The 24,030-nt window shown below is 38.5% G+C and overlaps 2 protein-coding genes across 4 annotated transcripts in view; one reads left to right on the forward strand and one right to left on the reverse strand.

Moving 5' to 3' along the window:
* ARMC10 (armadillo repeat containing 10) lies at positions 1-10,229 on the forward strand. Of its 2 annotated transcripts, none has more exons than XM_050323647.1 (6): positions 1-145; positions 1,472-1,617; positions 2,766-2,900; positions 4,219-4,395; positions 5,425-5,496; positions 6,693-10,229. In XM_050323647.1, the coding sequence occupies exons 1-6, from the start codon at positions 16-18 to the stop codon at positions 6,945-6,947; spliced, it is 915 nt and encodes a 304-aa protein (XP_050179604.1). In that variant the 5' UTR covers positions 1-15; the 3' UTR covers positions 6,948-10,229. The 2 variants fall into 2 exon arrangements, with proteins under 2 accessions (XP_050179604.1, XP_050179605.1); XM_050323648.1 differs by lacking the exon at positions 1-145 and adding an exon at positions 353-821.
* Positions 9,509-24,030, reverse strand: part of NAPEPLD (N-acyl phosphatidylethanolamine phospholipase D) — a 21,659-nt gene continuing 7,137 nt past the window's right edge. For both annotated transcript variants that reach the window (XM_050323642.1, XM_050323643.1), the window contains exons 2-5: positions 19,581-19,890; positions 13,065-13,711; positions 11,868-11,982; positions 9,509-10,615 (exon numbers count right to left, since the gene is read on the reverse strand). In XM_050323642.1, coding sequence (XP_050179599.1) covers positions 10,487-10,615; positions 11,868-11,982; positions 13,065-13,711; positions 19,581-19,890 — 1,201 coding nt within the window. In that variant the 3' untranslated portion in view covers positions 9,509-10,486. The remainder of the gene's footprint in view (positions 10,616-11,867; positions 11,983-13,064; positions 13,712-19,580; positions 19,891-24,030) is intronic.

A 24,030-nucleotide genomic window follows, 5' to 3' on the forward strand; every position in this document is an offset into this window, starting at 1 on the left:
GCCGCGGCCGGGGCGATGGGGGAGCCGCGGGGCGCGGCGCTGAGGGCGGCGGCGGCCGCTCTGCTCGGGGCCGGCGCCTGCTACTGCCTGTGGCGGCTCACGGCGGGCGGGCGGCGGGCGGGGGCCGCCCGGGGGCTGCCGGCAGGTGAGGGGCAGGTGAGGGGCAGGGCGGGGCAGGACGGGCGGTCACCCCTCCCCGCGGTGTGCTGTGAGGGCGGCGGAGGCTCCGCGGGGCCCCGGGGGGTTCCCGACCCGCGGCCGCGGCCCGGGGGCGGTGACGGAAGAAGCGCCCTGAGGGAGGCGGTGCCTCAGTGCCGCCCGCCGGCCCTCCCAGAGCTGTACCGTGCTTTGCAGGACTCGGGAGCGTGGTTTATTTTTAGAAAAGCCTAATTTGGGTTTCTTTGGTTGGTTGGTTGTGTTTTTGTTTGTTTTTTTTTAAGACCCCTAAAGCGTGCGTCTGATGACTGTGTTTACTTAATGGACTGATCGGCTGTTACGTTATTAAAGTTATTTGTGTCCCCCCCCCTAATTCAAAGCTAAACAAAGTGTTTAGATGAGGATGAGAGTGAAAAATGAAATCGTTTTTGAAGTGAGCTCTTTAGATGAGGATGAGAGAGAAAAACGAAATTGTTTTTGAAGTGAGCTCTTGGATTATCATCATTAACTTTGACTTTTTTTTTTTTTTTTTTTAAACCTCCAAAGAATACTATGGTGTTTGCCTGGTGAGATGGTGGCAGCAGATCTGTGGAATTTGAAGGACCGGTTAGCTTCTCAGGAGCCATCTCAAGCCAGCTATGACCAGTCCAGCAGTCATAGATCAGGTCTCCAGGCTCTTCAGCTTAGCTAAATAGTTCCGACTCCAATCTAGTGAAAATGGCCTTTGGTGGCATTCACCGTGCCATCCTTTTATGAAAGCCAAGTGCTCCATAACATCTTCCTGACTCAGAGACAGCCTTCCTCAGTTGTTGCAGTGATGCCATGACCAGCAGCGTTCTTAACATTGTGGCTGTTACTTTGTCAAAGGACCTTGGGGTAGTAGCAAAATGTCATTATTATAATTTCTGGAAGTAGTAGTCTGCAAATCATAAGTTTTGTTTTCCTACAGTGCCCAGACAGATTTCCACGTCATTTCACAGGCCACAAGGAAAACAAAAAACCAAACATGTTTGGTGAATATTCCTAATAATTTTGAATGGAATGTTTGCTATTCATTAATCAGAGAGTAATGTACCTCAAGCTCTAATTGTGTGTTCCTTTTATTCTCTACTTTGAAAAGAGGGAATTAGAGGACTCAGGGGAAAAAGGATGGAAAGCTTGCTGTTGTAAAACACAGTCTTTTTACCATGACATACTGCTTGGGTACAATGTGTCCTGCAACTGAGAGCTAAATTTCAACTTTGTAAAACATGCTAAGTGGTAACTAAGTGAAATGTCTCAAACTTAGTATCAAGTATTTAATTTTTGAACACAGACAGCAGTCCTCCAGTGTCAACCCATGGCATGGATGCGGACGCTCTACAGAAACTGATTCATTTGCTCCAGGCCACAGATGATCCATTAATTCAAGAGCAAGCTTTAATCACTCTCAGCAACAGTGCTGCCTTCTCTGTAAATCAAGTAAGTATTGTTCCACAGAAAACAATGTCCAATGCCAGCCAGTCTGGCAGATGAGAGGTGCTGTTTTGCTAAAGTGACACAGGACTGAAAGCTACCGTAGCTTGTGCTCTAAAATCCATTTTATGTCTATGCCTTAATTTCTGCTAGCCCAAATAATATAATTTACCAGCTTCACAGAATTCATCAAAGCATAATGTTTGGACAACCTAAAGTCCTTACAGAGTTCTTCTATTTTGAAAGTGCTGTAAATATACTTTTTTTTTGGCTTACAGTTATCTAATGTTAGTGAAAGGGTTGAATTGGAGGTTAAGCGCTTTCTGTTTCACATCTGAAATTTACTGAGATAAACTAATTTTTTATCCTCACAAAGTCTTATGCTATTTACGTATTAGTAATTTTCCAACTATCCAGGTATCTTCCAATCAGTTGGGCATAGGATGAGAAAAACTTTGAGCTGGATACAGATTTTCATGCCTTTTAAAAGTTTAACCTCCAAGGTCCCACTCTTTATTTTATTTTGTCCTTTTTGTATGGTACTTATGACAGCTGTCTGTTTTGGCTTCTCAAAAGTGGTTTCTTAATATAAATCTCATACAACAGAATGTAACTGAGAAGCCCAAGGCCCATTGGTCCATTTTTCATTTTCTTGAAAACAGTACATTTTTTTTCAGTGACAGTTAGAGTCTAAGTGAGAAAGTTTAAATTAGTAATCAAATCAAGTGTAATGGAAAAAGTTTCAGAGCTTCAATCATAATATGAAGCTGCATCTTGAAATTCTGTTCAGTGAAGACTTTTAGGTACTGTGACCTGGCTCAGCTGTTCTATAGAGTCACGATGCAATAACTTTCTTTGATTCTTTATAATCTAAAATGCTTTAAGCATGCTTTGCAGGCCAGATTTTAAAAGTGAAGGCATTGTGCCATTGTCTAGTAACATCAAATAATACTTTATCCCTAAGCAGGACCATTCTTAATTTCAAGGGAGGCAATAAAACAGCATCTGCCAACCGTCTCTCTTTAAACAGACCAGTCTGTTCTGGAAGTCTTCATTCACACATTTCATTTTTGTTAAAATGGGAACTTTGAGAAAAGTCTTCAGCATTTAATTTAAAGTTTTAAAAATCTTATTAAATGTCTTTTATATTTCAGGATATAATCCGAAGTTTGGACGGCCTTTCTGTTATTGGAGGGATGCTCTCCGATTGTGTTCCCAAAGTTAAAGAAAAAGCACTAAATGCACTTAATAATTTGAGTATGAATATTAAAAATCAGGAAAAGATACAGGTAAGTTTCTTAAAAGGAAAAACCAAAGTAAACAAGGCACAGGAGACAGTACAGGACCTTCAGCATGTTTGTTAAAGACAAGCCAGGATACCAAAATGTTTTGATGAGAGGCATATGAGTCAGCAGATGGGATGATCTGTGCATCCCAAGAGTGAAAAGGTAACTTAGAAATTAATTCCTTCACTGGCACTTACTTTTATTTTAAAAGACAGGAAACTAGGCAGCTGGTGTTCAGTTTTCACCAAATGTTATTAAACAGAGATGTGCTGCTAAGTTTATAGTGGAATTATGTGAGGAATTATGTGGAATTATGGAATTATGATTTCCAAACATCCCAAGAACAGCAGCAGTGGTTGATTAATACAGTGAATTGCAGACCGAACTTGGCAGGACTCAGGCAAGGAGAAAACAGTAATTGAGCTCCTGGCTTTGTGTGAGATGAATCTTTCAGGTGATACTTTCATCTTTAAAGAACAGTGTGTATACATGAATGACAAGTTCCACTGGTAAATATAGCAGATGCCATGGAAATAAAAGGACTAAGCATCAAGACAAAAAACCCCTACTTTTTGTCACGATCAGATTAATCAATAGATCAGGAAGTGCCCAGGCAGAGAGCTGAGGCAGATTTGAATATTTTCACTGGTTTTTTTTCAGTAGCTTGATAAAAAGGCAGCATGATTGTATGTGGTAGTTTGCAGTGTCTTTAGTAATGAACAACTTTTATTAAATAGTGCTTGCCAATATTTCTATAGGTAGAAAATAACTCCTTTGGTAAAGGCAAAGTAACTTTTTTCTTAGTTAGGACTCTGAGATTTATTGTATATTGTCATCCAAAAGAAAATTTAGTAAAAATAGTTGTTAATGTCAGTGGTCATCACTATTCCTATAGAGTGCTCCAATAAATGAGCCACATAATTGGAAGAAAGGATTTCATTCCAAGGCTTGCCCTTAGTTTGTTCTCAACATTTAAGATAATAGTTGCTATAAGTGATTTTTTTAAAAAAATCCTTTAACTCCTATAAGCAGCTGTGCCACTTCGGAGATGGAGTCTAAGCAATTTAGGTTTTCAGAGCAATTTATGCTTCAGAAAGGTTAGTGAGCATAACTGTCTGCTTCTGTCATGCCAATAGAATGTTTGAATATATTCAAAACAAAAAAGTACCTTGGTTCCAAGATTCTTCACCGTGTTATGTATTCAGCCAGCAACATTCTGGAGGTATTTATGCAACTGTAGCTGGGCCATGGATACTATTTTTGAACAGAAAATATGCTTGTATCAAAAACTATCTCTGTATCTCTTTCCCTTTTTCCCCAGGTATATATCACACAAGTTTGTAGGATCATTGAGTCAGCTCCCCTCAACTCTGATGTGCAGCTTGCTGGACTCAGACTGCTGACAAATATGTCTGTAACCAATGACTACCACCAAAAGATGATAAACTCAATTCCATGCTTTCTTCATTTGCTTTCAGAAGGAACTGAAAGGACACAGGTACTGAGTAGTGTTATTGTTGCAAGCCATTTATGATGCTGCTTTACTTGCCTCCTTTTTTACTGGTTTTGTAAAAGGGTTGAGACTGTGCTAAGGAAGAACAAAACCAAACATTCATTAATGATAGCAGATACAGAGTCTGTGCACTAAAATAACCATCTGTATTACTTTCACAATATAAATTCAAAAAGGGTGGAGGGAAGGAAATCTTGCTAGTGGAACCATTGGGCTTGAGCTCTACCAAAACAGTACAGGGTGTCCTGTGCCTTTGCTATAACAACTCCAGAATTCTCTGCTGCTCTAAACATTGCTACTGCACCACAGAGCAGAGAATCTGCATATGAAAGGGTTCACTGATGCATGAATCTCTCTATGGAAACATCCTGAGCAGTGATCCTAAGTTATGGACTTCTGTTCCCTTGTGCCTGTTACATCTCTTGCAACCCAGTGACTGCAGTGGCAAATCGTGCTTACTTGGGAATTACTGTAATATTGAAAGAGGAGCTTCAGTCAGGGACCAAACTCAGCATTTATTCAAGCTGTTGTGGTACCATCAGTGTATGTGGTTGCTCTCTCAGATCAAAGCCAGTTTTCCAAAGCAGCGACTTCCACTAAACATAGCACACCTATTTTACTTAAGTACAATAAGGAACTTGGCCTTTTCTCAATGTTTAGTTTTATGACTAGTGTCACAAGGTCCAAGAAAGTACAAAGGTTTATGTGTATATGCTTCTGATAATTTTAAATACAGAACTTAACCATCCCCTCTGTATTTTATAAATATTCTGGAGTTTGCCTACAGGGAGTTGTTTATAGATCTTGCCTTATTTTTGGTGTTGAAGTCAAACTGAATTTACTTCTAACATGTCTATACCTTGGTTTTCCCCTATACCAAAGAAGTGCACAACTCAAGATGTTAGTTGACCCATTCTACCTTTTCCTCTACAAGTCAACACTGACATTACTGATGCCTATTACTACTGTATTTACTGGTTTGGAGCTTGTAATGAATTTGTCTACTCATTTCAGATTCAGGTTTTGAAAGTACTTGTGAACTTATCTGCAAACCCAGCCATAACAAGACATCTTCTCAGAGCTCAAGTAAGGTTCTTGCTGCTTCATTTTATTTTTAGAATATAAACACATGTACCTGTTTAGATATGTGCATGCATTAGAAGAATTTTAGTGTATTAGAAATATACATGCAATTCCAGAGTGTACAATTCTAGGCAGTACTTGGTTAAAAGCAGTAGTTAGAAGTGCACATTCTTTCACAGGCTGGCTTTCTTCCAGATGGTAGTGTAATACAGATCCTGTACTTGCAGAGGGACAGGTACAGGGCCCCGGGGCCTTGGAGACAGTGGGTTGTACTTCTGGTGCACCATTCCTGATAATCAATGATAACGTGCAGAAGCCTTTCCACCCAAGGGCTAGTACCAAGAACTTTAGTTTGTAACATGTATAAGGAATCCAAAACCTCACTTCCAGGCACACAGTCAGTATATAGATTGAAGACCAGGTGCAGACATCAAAGAGAACCAGTACTGTAAATGATCCTTCTCAATAGCTGTTTCTCCAGCCCATATACTGTACCAAAACCAACCAAATTCCACTGAAATCCCCACCCCTTTACTCAAATGCAGTCATAAAGTTACTGTCTCTAAGTGAACTTTCCCTGTGCATCTACTTACATCTTCATGGAGAACTTTGGGACGTTTGCTGTGCTGGCCTTGGCATCCAGGTTTATTTCAGCTTCGTTCCCTCACACCAAAACAGAGTCAGGGGTTGGAATTGGTGCTGCATCCTCCTCCCCCTCCCCAAAGTAACTTCCTTGAAACGTGCAGTGGCCTTTATTTGTGAGTTACTTGCCAGCAGCAGAGCTAGTCTAGATGTTACTGTCTTCATTATTCAAACAAGATCAGGGTAGATAAATATTCAGTTCTGTTAAAAGTTCATCCTTTTCTTGTTTATCAGAAGTGCTAACAAAAATATTCAGATCCCTGCAGAAAGCAAAAATCAACATTACTGAGAAGTAAAGCAGACCCTCTCTTCCAAATGGGAATTTTCCAGCCAGCCACATTTTGGAGATTGAAAATACAAAGTATTTATTAGGATGTTGATGCACAAGCCAGTCTTTTCTAAAGAGGAAATATGTGCATAGTGTGCAAGTTTGTGACATGCTTTCACAACATACAAAGTTTCTGCTTTAGGTACAATTTTTTTTTCATTTTCTAAAGTTATGGTTACATATACTTACTGCTGGTGATTAAGTATGGAATATTTCTTGCATATCCTAGGTGCCATCCTTGCTGTTACTTTTTGACAACTGTATAAACAGAGATATTCTGCTCAGAGCCCTGGCATTTGCAGCAAACTTGAAAAAGAACGTGAACAATGAAGCTGGCACCATAACTGAGGACCAATACAGTGAAGACTCAATTTTCTTCATACTTTGCAGGGACTCTGCCCCATTTGCTCAGAAACTGGCATTTTTGCTGCATCACCCCGATCCAGAAGTGAAAGAACAAGTTGTGAGAATATTAACACAGTAGTGTTGTTTTCTTAAGCAGACTGACCTGATGAAAATATTTAATCTTGGGAATGCTATGCTAAAAAACCCTGCAACAAGCAAACAATAAAACAACGACAAATAAACCCTGAATACTACCATATTACTAGGCACAAAGAATATTTAATATAGAGAGCACAACAGATTTTTTTTTTACAAGCAGCAATAGCTTAATTAACTGCAGTGCAGTTAACCACAACTGTGCAAAGTTTCTACACTTGAACAAAAATTGAAAGGATTTTATTTTGCTTTAAAGTTGTCACTTTAAGGAAAGCAGGCATATTTTTAAAAATATTTTATTAGGAGTCAAAGATTATCTGCAGCTGCAACTCAGTATTCTCATCTTTATAAAAAAGTCTACAAGAGCAGTATCATACACATTTTTACAAAAGCTTCCTGTTCTGTAGCAGCCCTTGAGCCTGCTTTCCTTGAGGAGAGTAAAGGAGAACTTTACTCCTTTTTTCTGCAACTAGAACATCATTGGGATAAGTGCTTGTGCTGAACTAGCCTCCATAAAGTGTAAGTCATCAATCGAGCATTGACTCAAAATGAAGTGGAATACATACAAACATCACTTTAAAAGAACCTGAACAGAGTTTCACTGATGAACAGAAAACATACTGGAAAAGACTTCTAAAACCAGACTATACTAAAAAACTTCCTAATACTTGCATTATAGAGGAAGTAAAAAACCCATCAGATGTAAGGGCTTGGAAATACGTTTTCCACTTTGTACCATTTTTAAGAGAACTGTATCACTAAACTGTTACCAGGTGCTTCATCTTTCTAACTTAATATACCCACTCTGCTCTTAACAAAACATTGCTATCTTCTCTTTCTGTAACACAATAGATGTTATTTTCAGAAGGTGACTTTGCAAATAGCTGAAACTGCAAGAAAAAGATGACCTTGAAACTGCAACCTACCTGTACCCTGATCAATACAGGGGTAAAGCTACATGTATCTAATTTAACCACATAGGCAGTTTTAACTCACCAGGAATACAGTTAAGGCAGAAATAGAAGTTGGCAAGATTCCCAGTCAGAATTTGGACAGTTGCTGCATTGACAGCGAACTTCCCTTTCTCCTTCCCACTTCTAAAACACTGTAGAGTTTGTAATAAGCAAGATATGTTACAATCACTTCATGTTGTGCCACTTTTTGTAGACTTAAGGTGTTCTCCTGCTGAATTCAACAAAGAAAAATTAAAGGTAGGCCAGGCACTAAGAATTTACTAATCTCACTCTCCTCTCCTGATGAGGCCTTAAGACTAGATTGTTATAGGTATAGATGATATATATGTTTTCTTTAGCTGAGCAGCAGAGATGTCCAGATGTCCCTTTCTGTGTTCTCCAACCTTTTTGATAGAGTTGACCTCTTATCCTTTGCTTCAACAGCTGACAGAAACAAGTGACATTTTCTAAAAATACATGAAAAGTTGTTACAGTGTTGTCTCAGTTGTCTTTTTCTGGTCTAGAAAGACCTATTTTTAAATGCTTTCTTCGTAGAACAACGCTGTTGAGATGTTCTAAAATCATGCAAGACTCTCCCAAGCGCCATCATGCAAGGATGTCTAATTTTTTTATTCCCTATCCCACACCCTGGATGGAATCTTTTCAGCACCAGGCAAAACATAACAGTCACCATTCTACCTAAAAATGTTGTAAATTAATAGATTCAAAACAAAATATGTCTCTGATCCATGTAAGTCAGTATTTCTCTACTTTGTGGCTGCTTATCTGGGTATTCTGTATTTTAGTTTCACGCTTTCTAAAGTACATAATTTTACAGAATAATCTATTGATGATTTTGCAAACAGGAAAAAACCCCAACCTACAACAAAACCAACCTTAATTTTAACCTTGTCCTTCAAAGAACTCGAAACTTCCTGCAGCTTGGTGTCCTCCACAAAATTATGAACATGTAAGATGCATTATATCACCCAAATTCTAATTGAAGCTGTTGTGTAAACACAAGGCTCAATAGAGACTTCATCTGAAATACCCTCCCAAAATCAAAACTGAACAACAGAGTAGTTTTAAACCCCTTTTTGAACAAATTCCAGTGAATACATCTACATGACTCTAGAATTACCTTTTGAAATAAAGAAATCTTCATGTTTGTCAAAGTTGAACCCCAGCAAAGAAAAGAAGTTGCTTTTTCTTACATATAAGTGTAATCTCTGTTCCAGAACCCCTCTCAGCTTGAACTTGGACTAACTCCTCTTTGCCTCCTTGTGCTGTTCTTTGTTGATATGAAGATCTATAAGACTTAAAATATTTATATTGGGAAGTCCTAAAAGAGATAACTGTCTAGAGTTAAAAGATTACTTCAGGTTGTTCATAGCATGAAATCTCATTAGCTGGTTTTAATTAGTTGCCAGAAGTTCATGTTTTTAAATAATGTCTTTTTAAAAAATTGTATTTATCTTCATGGAATATGAAAATAAAATGTAATGCACAGCAAGAGAAAAAACCCTACCCAACCAAAAACACAGACCATAGACCAAAACAAATTATAAACAAAAAACAAACTGCCAATGAATTATGAAGGAGAATAACAACCCTTTTTATTGGCAACGATAGGCTTTAATTTTTGTAAATTAGCATGGCAATTTGATACAGATACATTTAGCCAACTTTTATAATACTGAACAATGTTGTAATCTCTCATTCAACTTTAAAATTATAGGGAAGCTCTAAGAAAAAATACCACAGCCCTTGCTTCAGACTTACCACTTAAAAATAAAAAACAAAACCAACTTAGAAAAAGGCTGAGTCAACACAAAGACAAGTGCCATTAAGGGATTGTTCCATTTCATGTGCTGCATTTGACACATTCAGACCTAACTTAAAACATCGACAAAACAATGAAAGTGTGCAGAGAACTCTGGCCAGCAGTTAGTTTAACACATCCATGGTGCAATATTAAATTATCTCTCTCTTTAAAAGGCACATTTCTTTGATCACTGTAAAATTCAGGTTTTGTGGTTCATCAATATATGAAAATGAAGAAGCACTCAGTAAAACAATTGTACTGTGTTTGTGCTTTAACAACACAGCTGTAATGGAAGACTCCACTCCACAAAACCTACAGTGAAGCTTTCAAGGTACAGGGCAGAACCTGCAGACTAACGAGATGACAATCTAACAATGACTAATTCAAGTCAGCCATTAATCCTAAGAATAAGTCCTGTGCTGAGATTATTATTGCTGCTGCAGGTAAGATGAAGAGTGTAAAAATAAAACTTTTTATCAGTGGTGTACATCAGAGTTGAAACTGCAAGTTAATCCCAGACAACACCTTTTATATTAACCACTTTTAGATGACCTCTCAAAATTTATAAACAATATAACTAGTAAAATTCATCATGAAATTGGTATGCAAGTTTTAGTTCTAAAACCTGACACCTAGAAATCCAATTCAATCTAAAAAATGCACTGTGTAAATACATAATATTAGTATTTGTACTATTAATTGCTAGTTCAGATCAAACTGGGCTTACAAGGAACTGTTATGGTTTCAGTTTTCAAACGTCTCATTTGTGCCCAGGTCCCGTGATTCTCCGTGGTTTAGGAGGAAGAAGTCATCTTTTTTCAAGCCGTATCTTTCAAGAGCTTCATTCAGTTTAACCGGAGGATCCAAGTAATACTGGAAAAAATGAGATTAATATCAGGGAAAAGATACCACTGCAACATTTTTGGGGGGAGGTGGGGGTGGAAATCACTGCTTTAAAAAATGGGGGAAGAAGGAAGATATTTATCAAAACGTTTGGGTTCGTTTTAAGTTTTTAAATGCTAAGAATGCTGATTTACAGCTGCAGAGTAAGTAACAAGGCACAGCCTGTCCTCCACAATTCGCTCGCCTTCACTGCATTAACAGATCCCTTCGGGGGAAGCGCTGTCCGGCCAGCAGCTGGCGCTTTCTCTGCTCAGTAAACCCAAGCTGTCAGCGGTCCTGCCTGAATTCAAGTTACCGCGTTGTACTTGCTACATCAGAAAAGGCACCACCAGGGAGAAATCACCTACTTTTTGCGCTTCTAAATACACAGTAACAGTTGTACCGTGGGCACTAGTGGCACAGTTTATTGAAAACACTGTGGACAGGAAAGGTTCTGTGTCCTGGCTCTGTTCCCTGCCTGGGAACTCTTTATTCTGCCAGGGGGGAGGTGCACAAGGAGCTGGAAGGGACAGAACATATGACATATCAGGTGATCACAGTATCAGGAATGAATTAGAAGATAAAGTGGTGCAACTGATGCAAGGACAGTGTTGAAAACCAGCTACCAGACAGTATCAAAGCAGATGTAGATGCTTCCCATTCACTGCATTTTTAGTTGCTGTGAAAGTACCTGGGTAACCTTCTTATTAGAACTGGGGACTTAAGGGGTAGAAGGAAGGAATGAAAAAAAAAAATTAAAAAAAAAAAAATCAGCAACTCAGAGTAACTCAGTTTTTCATATCCTTGTTGATATTTAACTCTGAATCAACTATTAAAAATACCATTCAATTTATTTACTAGACAGGTATGATTAATAAATACTGTACTGACCTACAGACATGCAGTTCTTATCTCCAAGTGAGGCACTGCTGAGTTTGCTTTTATTACTGCATATGTGTCCCCACCTATTATGTTCCTCAGCTTTTGGATATCAGAAATCCTCCACATTTGTTTCAGAAACTCTGTACTTTCTTAACTGTAGAAATATTTTATGTAATCAGTTAAGAAAAGCTAAGCATTGTTTTGAACAGCAGTACATGGAGTGACAACTTGTCACTGATACAAAGGTCACATTTTAAGTTTACATTTACAGATATGTAGGTTACACTGCATAAGCAAAGCTGCACTAATGACCGTTGTAGTACTTGAAAATCTGAACTCATGTAACAGTGTTGCAATTTACCTCATTTGCTAAAGCAAAGGTCCCCCAGTGAATTGCTACAGACTTCTTTGCTTGAACATCAATATGGATTCTTACTGCTTCTTCAGGATCCACATGTTGGTATTTCATAAACCACCTACCAAAACAGAAAGCAACATTTTTTTTGTGTCACCTAATCCAGTGTGAGATTTCTTCTTTACTTTCATTGGCTAAGTTGCAAAGAGGAAAAAAATATATATATAGTCACCTCATCAAAAAAATCATGAGCATGTACACCTGAACAACATACAGAACACTCAAAACTAAGAAACTAACATATACCAACATGCCCCTGAAACAGCAGTTCACGTATTGCACTCCCCTTTTCAAAGGGTTTTTTCTTACCTAGATTTCCAATAGTATATGGACATATTACTGGCGCCTTGAGGTGCCAGTAATAAGGCCAAATAATTAATTATTAAGGCCAAAAATTTAAATCCATCCCTGAGAAAACTTCATGCTAGCAGCGCACACCAAGGAGTGTGTGCTTCAGAAACAGCTCAAGAGAATAGTGGTAAAGCAGAAGGGAGAACCTGGCAATTCTTGAAAGATACCAGATTTTTACCTTTCTATTCAGTCCTATCTTCCTTTCCCAGCCCATACACACTTCCCTTCCGGCATTATATGAACGTTATCATCTAGAAGTTTAGATAACCCACTGTAAGTAGAATAGAGATGCCTAAACAAACAGATCTTTCAAACACTATAACTGAGTCATCTTTATCTCCAGATAAGTTGCAAAACCAGCATAAAGCCTGAAGCAAGAGAAAAATGCGGCAAATGGCATGCATCTGAATGGGCTGGATTAAACTATGCTGTTTCAGGAAAAAAATTTAAAAAATCACGGAGTAATTCCAGATTTTTACTCAACATCTTTCATGGAAGAAAGACTGCCAAATCATTCTGGCTGTGCTTAACAGTGAAGGAAAAACTCTCAAAAAACATCACACATACACAGACAGGCATCCTGGACATTTCAGTTCCATCTTCTAATTGCCTGCTTTTTTATTTTTTTTTATTCAGCAACATCCCTTTGCCTCAGCAATTTCCTTCTTTTGCCTCTATATTCAGATGTATATTCTTAATAAAGCACACCCACAGTTTTAACTTCTGGGTGTATTTTTTGCCATCAGTATATTGAGTCATTTACGTACTTTGATCAAACTTTGATTTTCGTACCTTGGCTCATAAGCTCCAATGGGGATGGCTGCAAGATCGAAAGGTCCAAACCTTTTACCTATCTGTTCAAAAGCTAAACAATATCCAGTATCTCCTGCAAAGAAAAACCTATTCCAAGGACCCAAGACAGACCAGCTGCCCCAGAGAACCTTGTTATCATCTCTCACAGTCCTTTTGCACCAATGTTGCGAAGGGGTGAAGACAAAAGTTACGGCGTCGTGCCCAGGGACGCAGTTCTCTTCCCACCAGTCCAGTTCGATGACATTCTCACAGCCACATCTCTGCATCCACTGCAGGAGCCCCAGCGGCACAAACCAGCGCAGCTCGCTCCCAAAGCGTTCGTTCAGGCTCGTCACGGTGTTGTAGTCCAAGTGATCGTAGTGGGTGTGGCTGATCAACACCGCGTCTATTTTGGGGAGCTGCGCCACCGTGCACGGGGGCCTTCGGAAGCGCTTGGGCCCCACCAGCTGGCTGGGGGATGCTCGCTGGCTGAAGATTGGGTCAGTAAGAAGTACAAGTTCGTCCATTTCCACCATAACTGTGGCATGTCCCAGCCATGTGACTCGCATACCAGCTCCTGTCTTCCCAGCAAGCTCTGGCTTTTGAACAAAGTAAGGTTCCAACACTGGAAGCTCTTTATCGAGTTCCTAGCAAGAAAGAACACAATATTATGCATGAGAAATTTCAGACTGTGCTTGGCCATGGAACAAAAACTGCATACAAGGCACAAATCAATACAGTCAAGACTTGTACTTTGATTATGTTTTTATGCAATCAGAGAACTGCAGCACAAAATAGATGCCTTTTTAATGGCCATTTTCCCAGCTACTCCCTCCTAATTTCATTTTAGTTTTTTGCAACATTTACACTTCTCTGTTGAGAGAGACCTACTGATAAAAGTCTGAGAGCACTGCAGTGAAAGCACTGCAAGGCACTAACAGCATCCCAAGAAGGGCTTTGCAATTGGTTGGCCTTCCCTGACCTGAAAAAGAATATACATATATATACACAGTTACTTAACAAATGCTGAAGTTTAGTTTGTGCAACTAAATGATGCATCCTCCAAGTCCTAGCACAAATAAGTCACAGATGAAAGAGGATGCCACGTTTCCAACAGCACTCCACAAAAGCTCTGTTAGCCTTTATCAGACCCTTTCTCTCTCCCCATTAGCAGCACATGGAAGTTAACCTCACCTGCCTAATATCACCCTTTACAATTCTGTCTTCCCATGCTGCCAATAATTCAATGGACATTCATAAAACATTAAATAATTTTTAAGGAAAACCTTAAGGTACTTGGCTATGCTTCTTATGATGTTTTATGGAAGACTTTAAGGCAATTAAAGTTTAATTATTACTGAATAAATCACTATACTGATCTCCCTGCATGTTCAGGACACAGCCCCATGACTGACTTGAAATCAAGCTAAATCCATTCTCCTGTGCAACATTCTCCCCTCTTGTTCCAGCATGAACAATTACGCAGTCTCCACTCAAGTCTGACAGGTCAGAGAACTGATCTGGCTGAACACTAATGCAGAGGAGAAAAATATACAGCTTTCATCTCAGCTGGCTCAAATCTGACTCTATGTGTAGCCTCAGGTTGGCACACAGGAGGCCATGGCTGTACATTACCTATGGAAACCCATCGCCCAACCACCACTCACTCTCTCATCCTGAACTGGAATTACTCTCTTCACTGCAGTTTGGTTGAGATGTTTATGCAGAAGTTTTATGTGTAATAACAATAGTTTTCCTATTAAAACCCCTAAAGAGTCTTCTCAGAGTTCCTGAACATCTCCAGCTTGCCCACAGTGTGGCTAAGGCTCTCCTCCCAAACAGTTCTGCACTCCTCATGTTCCTTTAGAAGAATGTTTGTGTGTTAGGCAGCTTCTACAGACTCCTGACACTCCCTGGTAATCACAAATGTCCCAGCACCTCTGGTTCCTAGTCAAGTTCTCCCCGTGATGGTTGTTGCTCTTATTCTCTCAGCCTAGCACAGATTAGCACTATCAGTGAGCTTAGAGCTGACCTTGTGCTCTCTAAAAAGTTCAGTTGATGCTGTGACAGTTTAGGACTCCAGAAGTTGCCTTGCTAAAACCTGATGGCTTCAGGGGAGTTACTTTCTCCACAATATTTTATTGATTTGGAAGGCATATGTTAGGAAAAACAAAGCACATACATCTCCATCCCCCTGCAATTCTACTGTAAATAATAAAATATTCATGAAATTGCTTTTTCTGAGAGCTAATGGACAAGACATGTCTACTGAAAAAGTTTCATTACTGTCTACATGAATGAGAAATAAATAACCTTCTATAAAGCTGAATATAAGGTTAGTCCAATACAATCTCTAAATCATACAAAAGTTGGGGACTTAGACCAAGATAAATGGCTGTTTCTCCAAGAAAAAAGAATCACTTTCTTATCTCTAATTGATTCTCAGCACATGGGAACAACACTGGCCACAGAAATCTGAACCACAGAGAGCGTTGTATTGTGACACTTCAATTTAAAAAAAAAAAAAGTCAAAGATGCACAAAACTAACATAATACTCAAAAATGTAATTTCAGAAAAACAAACAAATTACACATGGTTAAGCCAACAAATCAGATAATATCAAAGAAATTAAACTCATATGTGGAATTTAGTAATCAATTGTCATAATGCAATTCAGGTCAGTAAGTACATTTTTTATGGAAAATATTCTTTTTAAGTAGCAGGTTTTAGAGTTAGACTATTTTCTGAGAACTAAATTAATTCACCTTATTTTTGCTGACACTGATACAAATTAGTTTTTAAAATTAGCGTCATGGAATATTAATAAATGATACTAAATGGATGAAGAACTGACCAATTAGCAGATGTAAACAGTTAGTCCTTAACTGGGACTCAAACATATTGTACTAGTTCTGACTGGGATAGAGTTCATTTTCTTCCCAGTATCTCCTATGGTGCTATGTTTTGGATTTGTGCTGAAAAGAGTGTTGAGAGCAGACTGATTTTTACTATTGCTGAACTGTGCTTACACAGCAGCAAAGCCAGTTGACTGGTGGTGCACAAGAATCTGGGAGGGGACACAGTTGGGACAACGGACGCAGCTCAGAGAGAGATCCCAGACCATAGGACACTGCACTCAGCAATAAAATCTGGGGGAAGAAGGAGTAGGGGGGGACATTCAGACTGGTGGCATTTGTCTTCCCAACTAACTGTTACATGGGACACAGTCCTGCTTCCCTGGGCTGGCCGAACACCTGCCTGCCCATGGGAAGTGAATGAATTTCTTATTTGGCTTGTACATACAGTTTTTGCTTTACCTATTAAACTGTCTTTATCTCAACCCACAAGTTCTTTCATTTTTCCCTTCCAGTTCCTCTGGGGTGCAAGTGGTGTAGGGGGTATAAGTGAGCAGCTGACTGGGGCTTGGTTGCCTACTGGAGTAAAACCACAACACCCCTGCACTATTAATTACCTGCTGGGATAGGCACCCAAAACACCTCTACACTATTAATAAAGGCTTTACAGGAATGTCACTAGGATTGATGCTATTAAGTATTTCAAATGGTTCATTAAGGGCAGAACTAATTGCTATAAAAGGCATTTATAAAGGTCACACAGACAGGAAGATTGATAAATAGAGAGGAACACTGTTCAAATGACTGCTATTGGCCTACTCATGAAATTCTGTGAACGAAAGTTTAAGACAAACCAAAAACACAAAGGCAGTGTAACTCGCAGATCTCATATAGAGCTTGTGCTTTCCAGGCCTCTGATCCAAATCAATGATTCCCCAGAGGATGAGATCAGAAATCACGCAGGTTGTTGAGCTGTTGTAGTAAATCACACCAGGAAATAGCCAAAAAAATTAACCTTCAGCGCATGGGGTTTGTATTTATGGTTGTTTGGGGTTTTTTTTGTATTCTACAAAAGTGCACCAAAATCACCATTTAAAGTAATAAGGACTCATTACTCAACTCATAAGATTTCATACCAAAACACAAGTGCTATTATCAGTATACCTCATATGAAATTATTAAAACTTACACAACAAAACAGCATAACAGATAAAATACAGAATCTTAGGAAACTTTTAACCTGCTATTGTACACTTTGTTCTATGTCAGACTAACCAGAAACGTTATCAGTAGCAGAAGAATTATAACAGATCTTTGAAACATGGTATTAATGTCAAATCAGCTGCCGACAGAAGCAAAAAATGCTCAATACTGTGTTATCTTCATCACTGAAGTAATATAGAAACTCCTCCTGCTGTGTCCCTTCCCCCCTCCCACGTTCTTCTTTCCTTCCTAATGCAAAGCAAGAAGAAACACATGACAGGCTTTGGTAAGACTAGCTGATTAGCTTAGGATTTTTGGTGCTTAGTGCATACTGGAATACCACGGGATTTTTGCAGAAATGAGAACAATCTAAATTGTTGATCCAACAACTAATAATTAAAGATCCTCCAATAGCACTGAACAAAGTTATTAATAAAGCCCGTAATGAAAATACAAGAAGTCTGTGCATTCTGGATAATGATACAGGCTCATTGTGAAGGCATGATTATAATACATATAGCTTTTCCACAGTGAAGTACAATAATATATCCTGGATAATATGATTTTTTTTTTTACATATGCAAAGTACTTGGTACAGATAAACTGAAGCTGCACAGCATAGGAGGATATCACTAGGCACACTCAGTGTGGAACCTGAAGCAGGAGTCTGCTCGAAGGACACACTGTCTAGCAGTGCTCAGTAAAATATGGAGCCCTTAGTTTGAATTTTAAACAAGCTCAGATGTGTTCTACAGGCTGATTTAGGTGTGGAACAAAACTGGTTGGAACAAGCATCAAAATGGCTGAGGACTCCAGAATTGCATTTCATTGATCCCTATCAAGATTTTCCTATTTCTGATTTACTTCACTGAGCTCCTGAATAATTGGAGGGACTTAATTAAAAAATGTCATATGCAAACAATAAAATCAGTCCAAAATTAATCTCAGCTGGGTCAGAGAAACAGCTTCTCAACTGGTGCTTTGCAGATTCCTATGGGATCATCCTTTACTGTAGGGACAGACTGTAAATTAAAGGGGAGTGCTGCAGTTCTCCACTGCCATCAGAGTGCTGTGTGTCCTGCACTCCACAGTCAGTCACTAACCAGGTTTCTGGCTGGCACTGGGAAGACACGAAGCCTTGCACACATATCAAATAGGGCAGAGGTCAAAGCGCCTGAAAATGTCAAGGTGTGAATTTTATGCAAATGTGGCCAGCACACACTAGAAAGCTGTACACACTGAGGCAACTGCTCTCACCATTACAAGGTGCAGATCATCAAATTTTAAAAAAGAAAAATTGCTGAAGGGATCCCAAGACCGAAACAGGTTTTCTGTGCTTGTTTCTGAAGTCAATTCTTTGTTGTTATTATTATTTTAGAACAATTACGGCCAAGATTATTTCTTCCTTAATATGTTCTGTGCCACATATTCTTAAAGACATCCCCAAACCTCTGACCATCATGTGTTAATGAGTAACACAACTTTTCTGTCCATAAAACTGATTGAATTCCTTCCTTCACGGGTAATTCACATTAGATAAAATTGAAAGTCCTTTACTAAATACTGACTGAGATTTATAGCCTATGCATACCTTCTTAAAAGCATTATTAACATCTGCCTGTTCACAAATGCTGTCCCTGGTTGGGCACCTTTCAGCACAGCTTTTCTGAAGTGCAGTCAACACATCAGAAATACACTGAGAAGTAATCCTGTCAAAACTGTGGTCATCTTCATACTTCCTGTGGCCACAAAGAGAACCATGGCTTTCCAGTATCCATTACTCTTCACGGAAAAGAAGTTTCTCTCAGAGGTTGTTTCTCCTGTCTCCTTCTTTATACACAATATCTGACAAAAGCAACATACCAAGAACGAATAACGGTGCTTCACAGTAAACTGTCAATGTACTTTAAGTGTTTCAGTACAAGTATCTCCTAAGGTTAGTTTTAACATATGCCATTTTTTCTTCTGGTGTACTGAAACAGAAAAAACATCGATTTGCCAACACTTTCATAGGTAAGTGACAGCAACTCTTTATTAAATTTTCAGGAAAAAGGTGTAATGTACGTATTAAATGGCAGTCTAAAATAAAAAGGTAAAACTTTCAAAACTAGATATGCCACAGCTATTTCATGCAACAAGAATTATGTTACTAATATGCTACCTAAGGCTACACCTATTAGAAAGGAAAGGGCGTAACTAGGAGGCCATTTTTGTTGTTTTTAGAAATATAAACTGAGTTGGATAAATCAAAGGCAGTGGAACTAACAGAAAGGAGACAAAAATTAAAGAGAACCCATCTTTTGAAAATAATGAAGTGATAATAAAATCAGAAAAGTAAAACTTACAAAAATCTCCAAAAGATGCCTAATGAGGATTGGTTAGAAACTGTCCTATTTTATTGATTAGAGCAGAGGTAAAAGCAGCCTAAATCATGAAAAGAAAACATGCAGTATTTACCTCTGAGCCTGGCACATTGCTGTTATTTTTTTCCATGAGGGACCATTTCAAAACATTTGGCAAGGTTGGCGATTTCCACGTTGGCCATGGGTTGGCAAATCTCCCATCTTTGCCTCTCTTTGATTTAGTTACATCCTCTTCCAATCTGTAGTCCAGCCTAAAGCTTTTCCTGAAGGTCTTGGAAGAATCGCTGCCCCCAGAACCACGACCCGAGTTCTGCCGTTTCTTCACTGCTTCTTTAGGGTACTGGTTACACGCAGTTGAAGGCTGCTCTTCATCCGTGTTCTTATCCATATCTTTTTCAGAAGAGCTAAAATAAATTTTTAATTAATCAATATTTTCTTGGACTAGCACCAACATTCATAAGACTGAATGTTCTCACACACATTAGAAACGAGCCTCTCGTTTTATGATCCACTGTATTTTTTTTTTATCACCAAAATATGCCTTTAAAAGAGTCGCTATTACACAGCAGCCTTCACAAACATGCTGTGGCAAGCAGACATGAGATCTCTTTGTAGTTCAGGCTGAATTTTACTCCCTGGAATGCACAGCTTCAGATACTAACACTATTATCTACCAACTGCAAAAGGGAGGGGGAAGGGTTCCTTAATTTACATTTTGGAAGAATAGTAATTCCTACTGAAACTTATGACATTCAGTGCCTGATGTAATACGATCCTGCAAATCTGTCCAAGAGACACTGGAACTATACAGTACCTTGGGATTTGCCAATATAGTGGCTTTATTTTGTAGTAAGAGCAGCAGCCTCATGTAGCATTACTAACACTTTCCTTATACTGACAAGAGGCACATACATGCAGGAAAGTCAGAACACAAAAGATATTTGGTACTATTTCCTATTTTGCCTAGAACAAAGGAAAAGCTTATTGGAATAAAGGTAAATGTAACAATTTCAAATACAATTCCGATACACGTTTAACTGAACTCACTGGTGAAAGGCCACAGGAAATTGAAACATCTCAAGTCATGGCTGCAGTGCTTATTCTTAATTCCGTCGTGAAATATAAAAAAGTAAGAAAATAACTGAGAAAAGTTTATTTCTATGTAGTCACAATTCTGGCACATTTCTTAGAAAACTGTGAACTTGGTAGTCAGAATCTCGTATTCCAAACTGCACTTAAGTGTTGCAGACTTTAGGAATATAATCTCATTGTATCCAAGGTAGAAAAAACAAATATCCCTATCTTATTTTAAAAGTTGCTGAAGCAATTCAGTTGAAGCTAAATGCTTCAATTTCTCTATTTACTTTCAACTGAAATGTTGAAAGTAAATACACTGCTCTAACAGCTTTAAAAAAAACCCAACAAAACCCCACAACCCCCAACCAAACAAAACAATAAAAACAGACAAATAAAATCAAAAAACAGTTGCTGTTTTAAAGAGTGCACAGCTTTCCAGTACCTACAAACTCCACCTGGTAAAAACTAGAAGATGACCAGTAGTGAAAAGACAGCACGATTTACAGCTGCGGGGCAGGAATAATTTTTAATAAGAAATTGTGATGTTTGTCCTGTGGAAAACTCTCCACCACACATTTTAGCCTATCTACCATTTCACTAACTCAGATACTCCATCTGCAGCTGTACACTCAAGCACTGGGCTGATGTATCAAAGCCAGTCCACTCAAACAGCGCTGTCAGAGAACAGAATTGAACCCACAGTTTTCTTAGGAATCACATAACTCGCTGTGCCCCCCACAAGCTCATAATTACAGGGAAAATGAAATATATTGTTGACTACAACCTTTCAGCTAAGATATTACACACATGTAAGAAGTGTTACCAAATTGAACCCAAATGCATTTACTGGTGATGTTCCAACTTCAAGTGCAGAGTCTGTTCCCGCTATTTCAGCAGCAACCGGTTACTAAACACTAAGTAGAGTTGCAAAGATATGACAAATACTGTGAATTTTTCTTAACAACATTACCATTATTTTACCATACAGCAGAGATACAATATTAACGCATCAAAATTCACTTCTCATAAAGAAGTATCAACAACATTCAGAAAACACTGCTGATAGAATTTTTGATACTCCTGCTCATAATCTTGTTTTATGTAATTGCTTTGTACTCCAGTTTCCCTGTAGTTTTACTGAAACTACTCCATTTATGTATTTTCTATACAACATTAAGATATCACATCTGCATCATAATTTAAATGTAACTTTTTATAGTTCTGGGCTTTTTTTCCTCTATTCCACTAAACATTTACTGGAATCAGCCTTCAATGAAACTGACACTCAATACCATTTATAAATGGTATTAAAAAGAATCAGTGCCATAGAAAGGCAGATAGAATACCCCCAAAAATTCTAATGGATATTTTAACTTACTTTAACTAAAGAGGGTTGGGTTTGGGTATTTTGTTTGCCATTCCTCAATGAGCATTCTCAATGCCAAGTCAGCTTATTAATTTAGCAAAGCACACAGGCAGAGCATAAAACATCCACTCTTCTAGAAAGCATCATGAAAACAAATCACAGAAGTTTAATCATATAGGTACTTAATTCCAGGAAATTCATCTGTTAACATCTCAGATGTCTGATTTTTTAAATATATATAACTACTGTAATTATTGTTGCTACAAGACATTTTATATTAGAGACCGGAGTGCCTAAGGTTTTATTTTTAAGCTTCTGTTTATCTATTCATTTATCTCTAAAATAGGTGAATTCTACTTTTGCTTGAATTTTCATATAAACCTTTGATCTTATTCTGAAAGTATAAACCTCTAGGGGAAGCAGGGATCAACTATGCTGATTAAACAAAGACAATGCCAAAGCATTTAAGGCACTGCAGGTATCTATGTGTCTGCCAACATATTTTCCACATGATGCACATACATTGCTTTCATTAGTATTCCATAAGCCACTCAAGGGATAAAAGACCTCAGTGCTCAGAGAATACTTTAAAACTTTTACATGCATAAGAAAGGGACACATTTACAAACAATTAACTCAAAAGTATTCTTGATGAACTGTAGATTCCTTTGAAGTATCAATCTTGCCAGTTCACTTCTGTTTAGTTTAAACTGGTAAAATATATCCTAGAATATTCATGACATTTAGTAAAAGAAATCTAAGTTTTCTTATTTAAAAAAAAAAGGTAGATGATAATTTCTTGAAAACCAGAAGTCATTAGTTTAAAATAAAACTTAGCCAACTGTTAGTCCAAGGAGATTCTTACACTTCTGCAAAAAGAAGCCTCTACAGATAAGGAGAGCTGGCAGGTATATTTTAAATATTAGAAAACACCCAATCAGAAATGAGTTTTCTGCCAGCTTCCCTAAATTCTCCTTCCCCCAAAATAATAGTTTGGCACTTGAGAAACTACTTCAAGGACTTAAATGGCAGCAAAAATTATGAACTACAGAAACACCAAAATCAAACTGGAATGGAGTTGCGTTCACTTGGGAGGGACAGAGGGAAGAGGTCACATCCTTGGTGAAAATTCAGAGTTACACAAAGTTCTAGAAGAAATCTTCCATTTTCCATACTTTTAAAAGGAAAGAAAAACTCCTGTGCTACTTAAAAGCATTAAACTGCTTTTCTAACAAATGGAGCCCATCCTTCAGGATGAGGTAACTTACCCCCAACCAAGGGCAAGTGGATTGACACCATCTGTAAGAGGGGCTCAGGTAAGATGCAAGGCCACCACCCTCTCTGTGCTCAGAGACTCTTTGCTCTGTCAACTGAATTCAGAAAAGAAAATGGACCAAGACATACAAACTTCTAAAGGAGACCATTAGTCAGGCCAAATCCACAAGGCCAGGAGGTTTTCTAGGCACGGAGAAGAGCACCACTGGCTGATGGAATAGGACAAAGCCCAACATGAATCAAAAGGTAGAGCTCACATAACTGGTTTTCCAGCACCAAGCACTAAGGCACCCCTAGTAACCCACAAAGCAAGAGAAGTAGATCAGGCAGGACATGGCGTGGAAAACCCATGTCTCATGCCCCACTAAACCACCTTACACCTGTAAACAGGATATAGCGCTTAAGACAACAGGTTTGGGGTAAAATGCTTATTTCAGTGTTGCTGAAATAACTGTTATAACTGAAAACTTGGATACAGATATTTTGGCCCTAAGCCTTCTGTTTATTTAGAAAAGTAATACAAATTTAACTAAACATTTTACTTCTTTCCGTTCCAAGAGAAAGTTGGAAACAGGACACAACAACATTATAAGAAGAACTCTGCCATTGAAATTTTTCTTTTTAAATGGTCTTCTGAACAGAGCAGAGCTTCAAGCCAAATTACTTGAACTTTATTTGAATACAAAATGCATCGGCATAATATCTATTGTGTTTTCACCTTCTCCATCCAGTCTCCTCTAACATCTGCTACTCCATAAAAGAAATGGATGTAGTTTCCCCAACTGACTATACAGCCAAGCACAGACATGCTACTAAGCATGAAGTC

Source organism: Myiozetetes cayanensis, unplaced genomic scaffold (assembly GCF_022539395.1).
Source record: "Myiozetetes cayanensis isolate MyiCay16 unplaced genomic scaffold, myiCay2020 scf3, whole genome shotgun sequence".
NCBI lineage: Eukaryota > Metazoa > Chordata > Aves > Passeriformes > Tyrannidae > Myiozetetes > Myiozetetes cayanensis.

Coding starts and splice junctions, on each gene's coding strand:
- ARMC10 (XM_050323647.1), top strand. CDS start 16: ATGGGGGAGCCGCGGGGCGCGGCGCTGAGGGCGGCGGCGGCCGCTCTG. Junction 4,396..5,424: donor AAGGAACTGAAAGGACACAG/GTACTGAGTAGT, acceptor TACTCATTTCAG/ATTCAGGTTTTGAAAGTACT. Junction 5,497..6,692: donor GACATCTTCTCAGAGCTCAA/GTAAGGTTCTTG, acceptor TGCATATCCTAG/GTGCCATCCTTGCTGTTACT.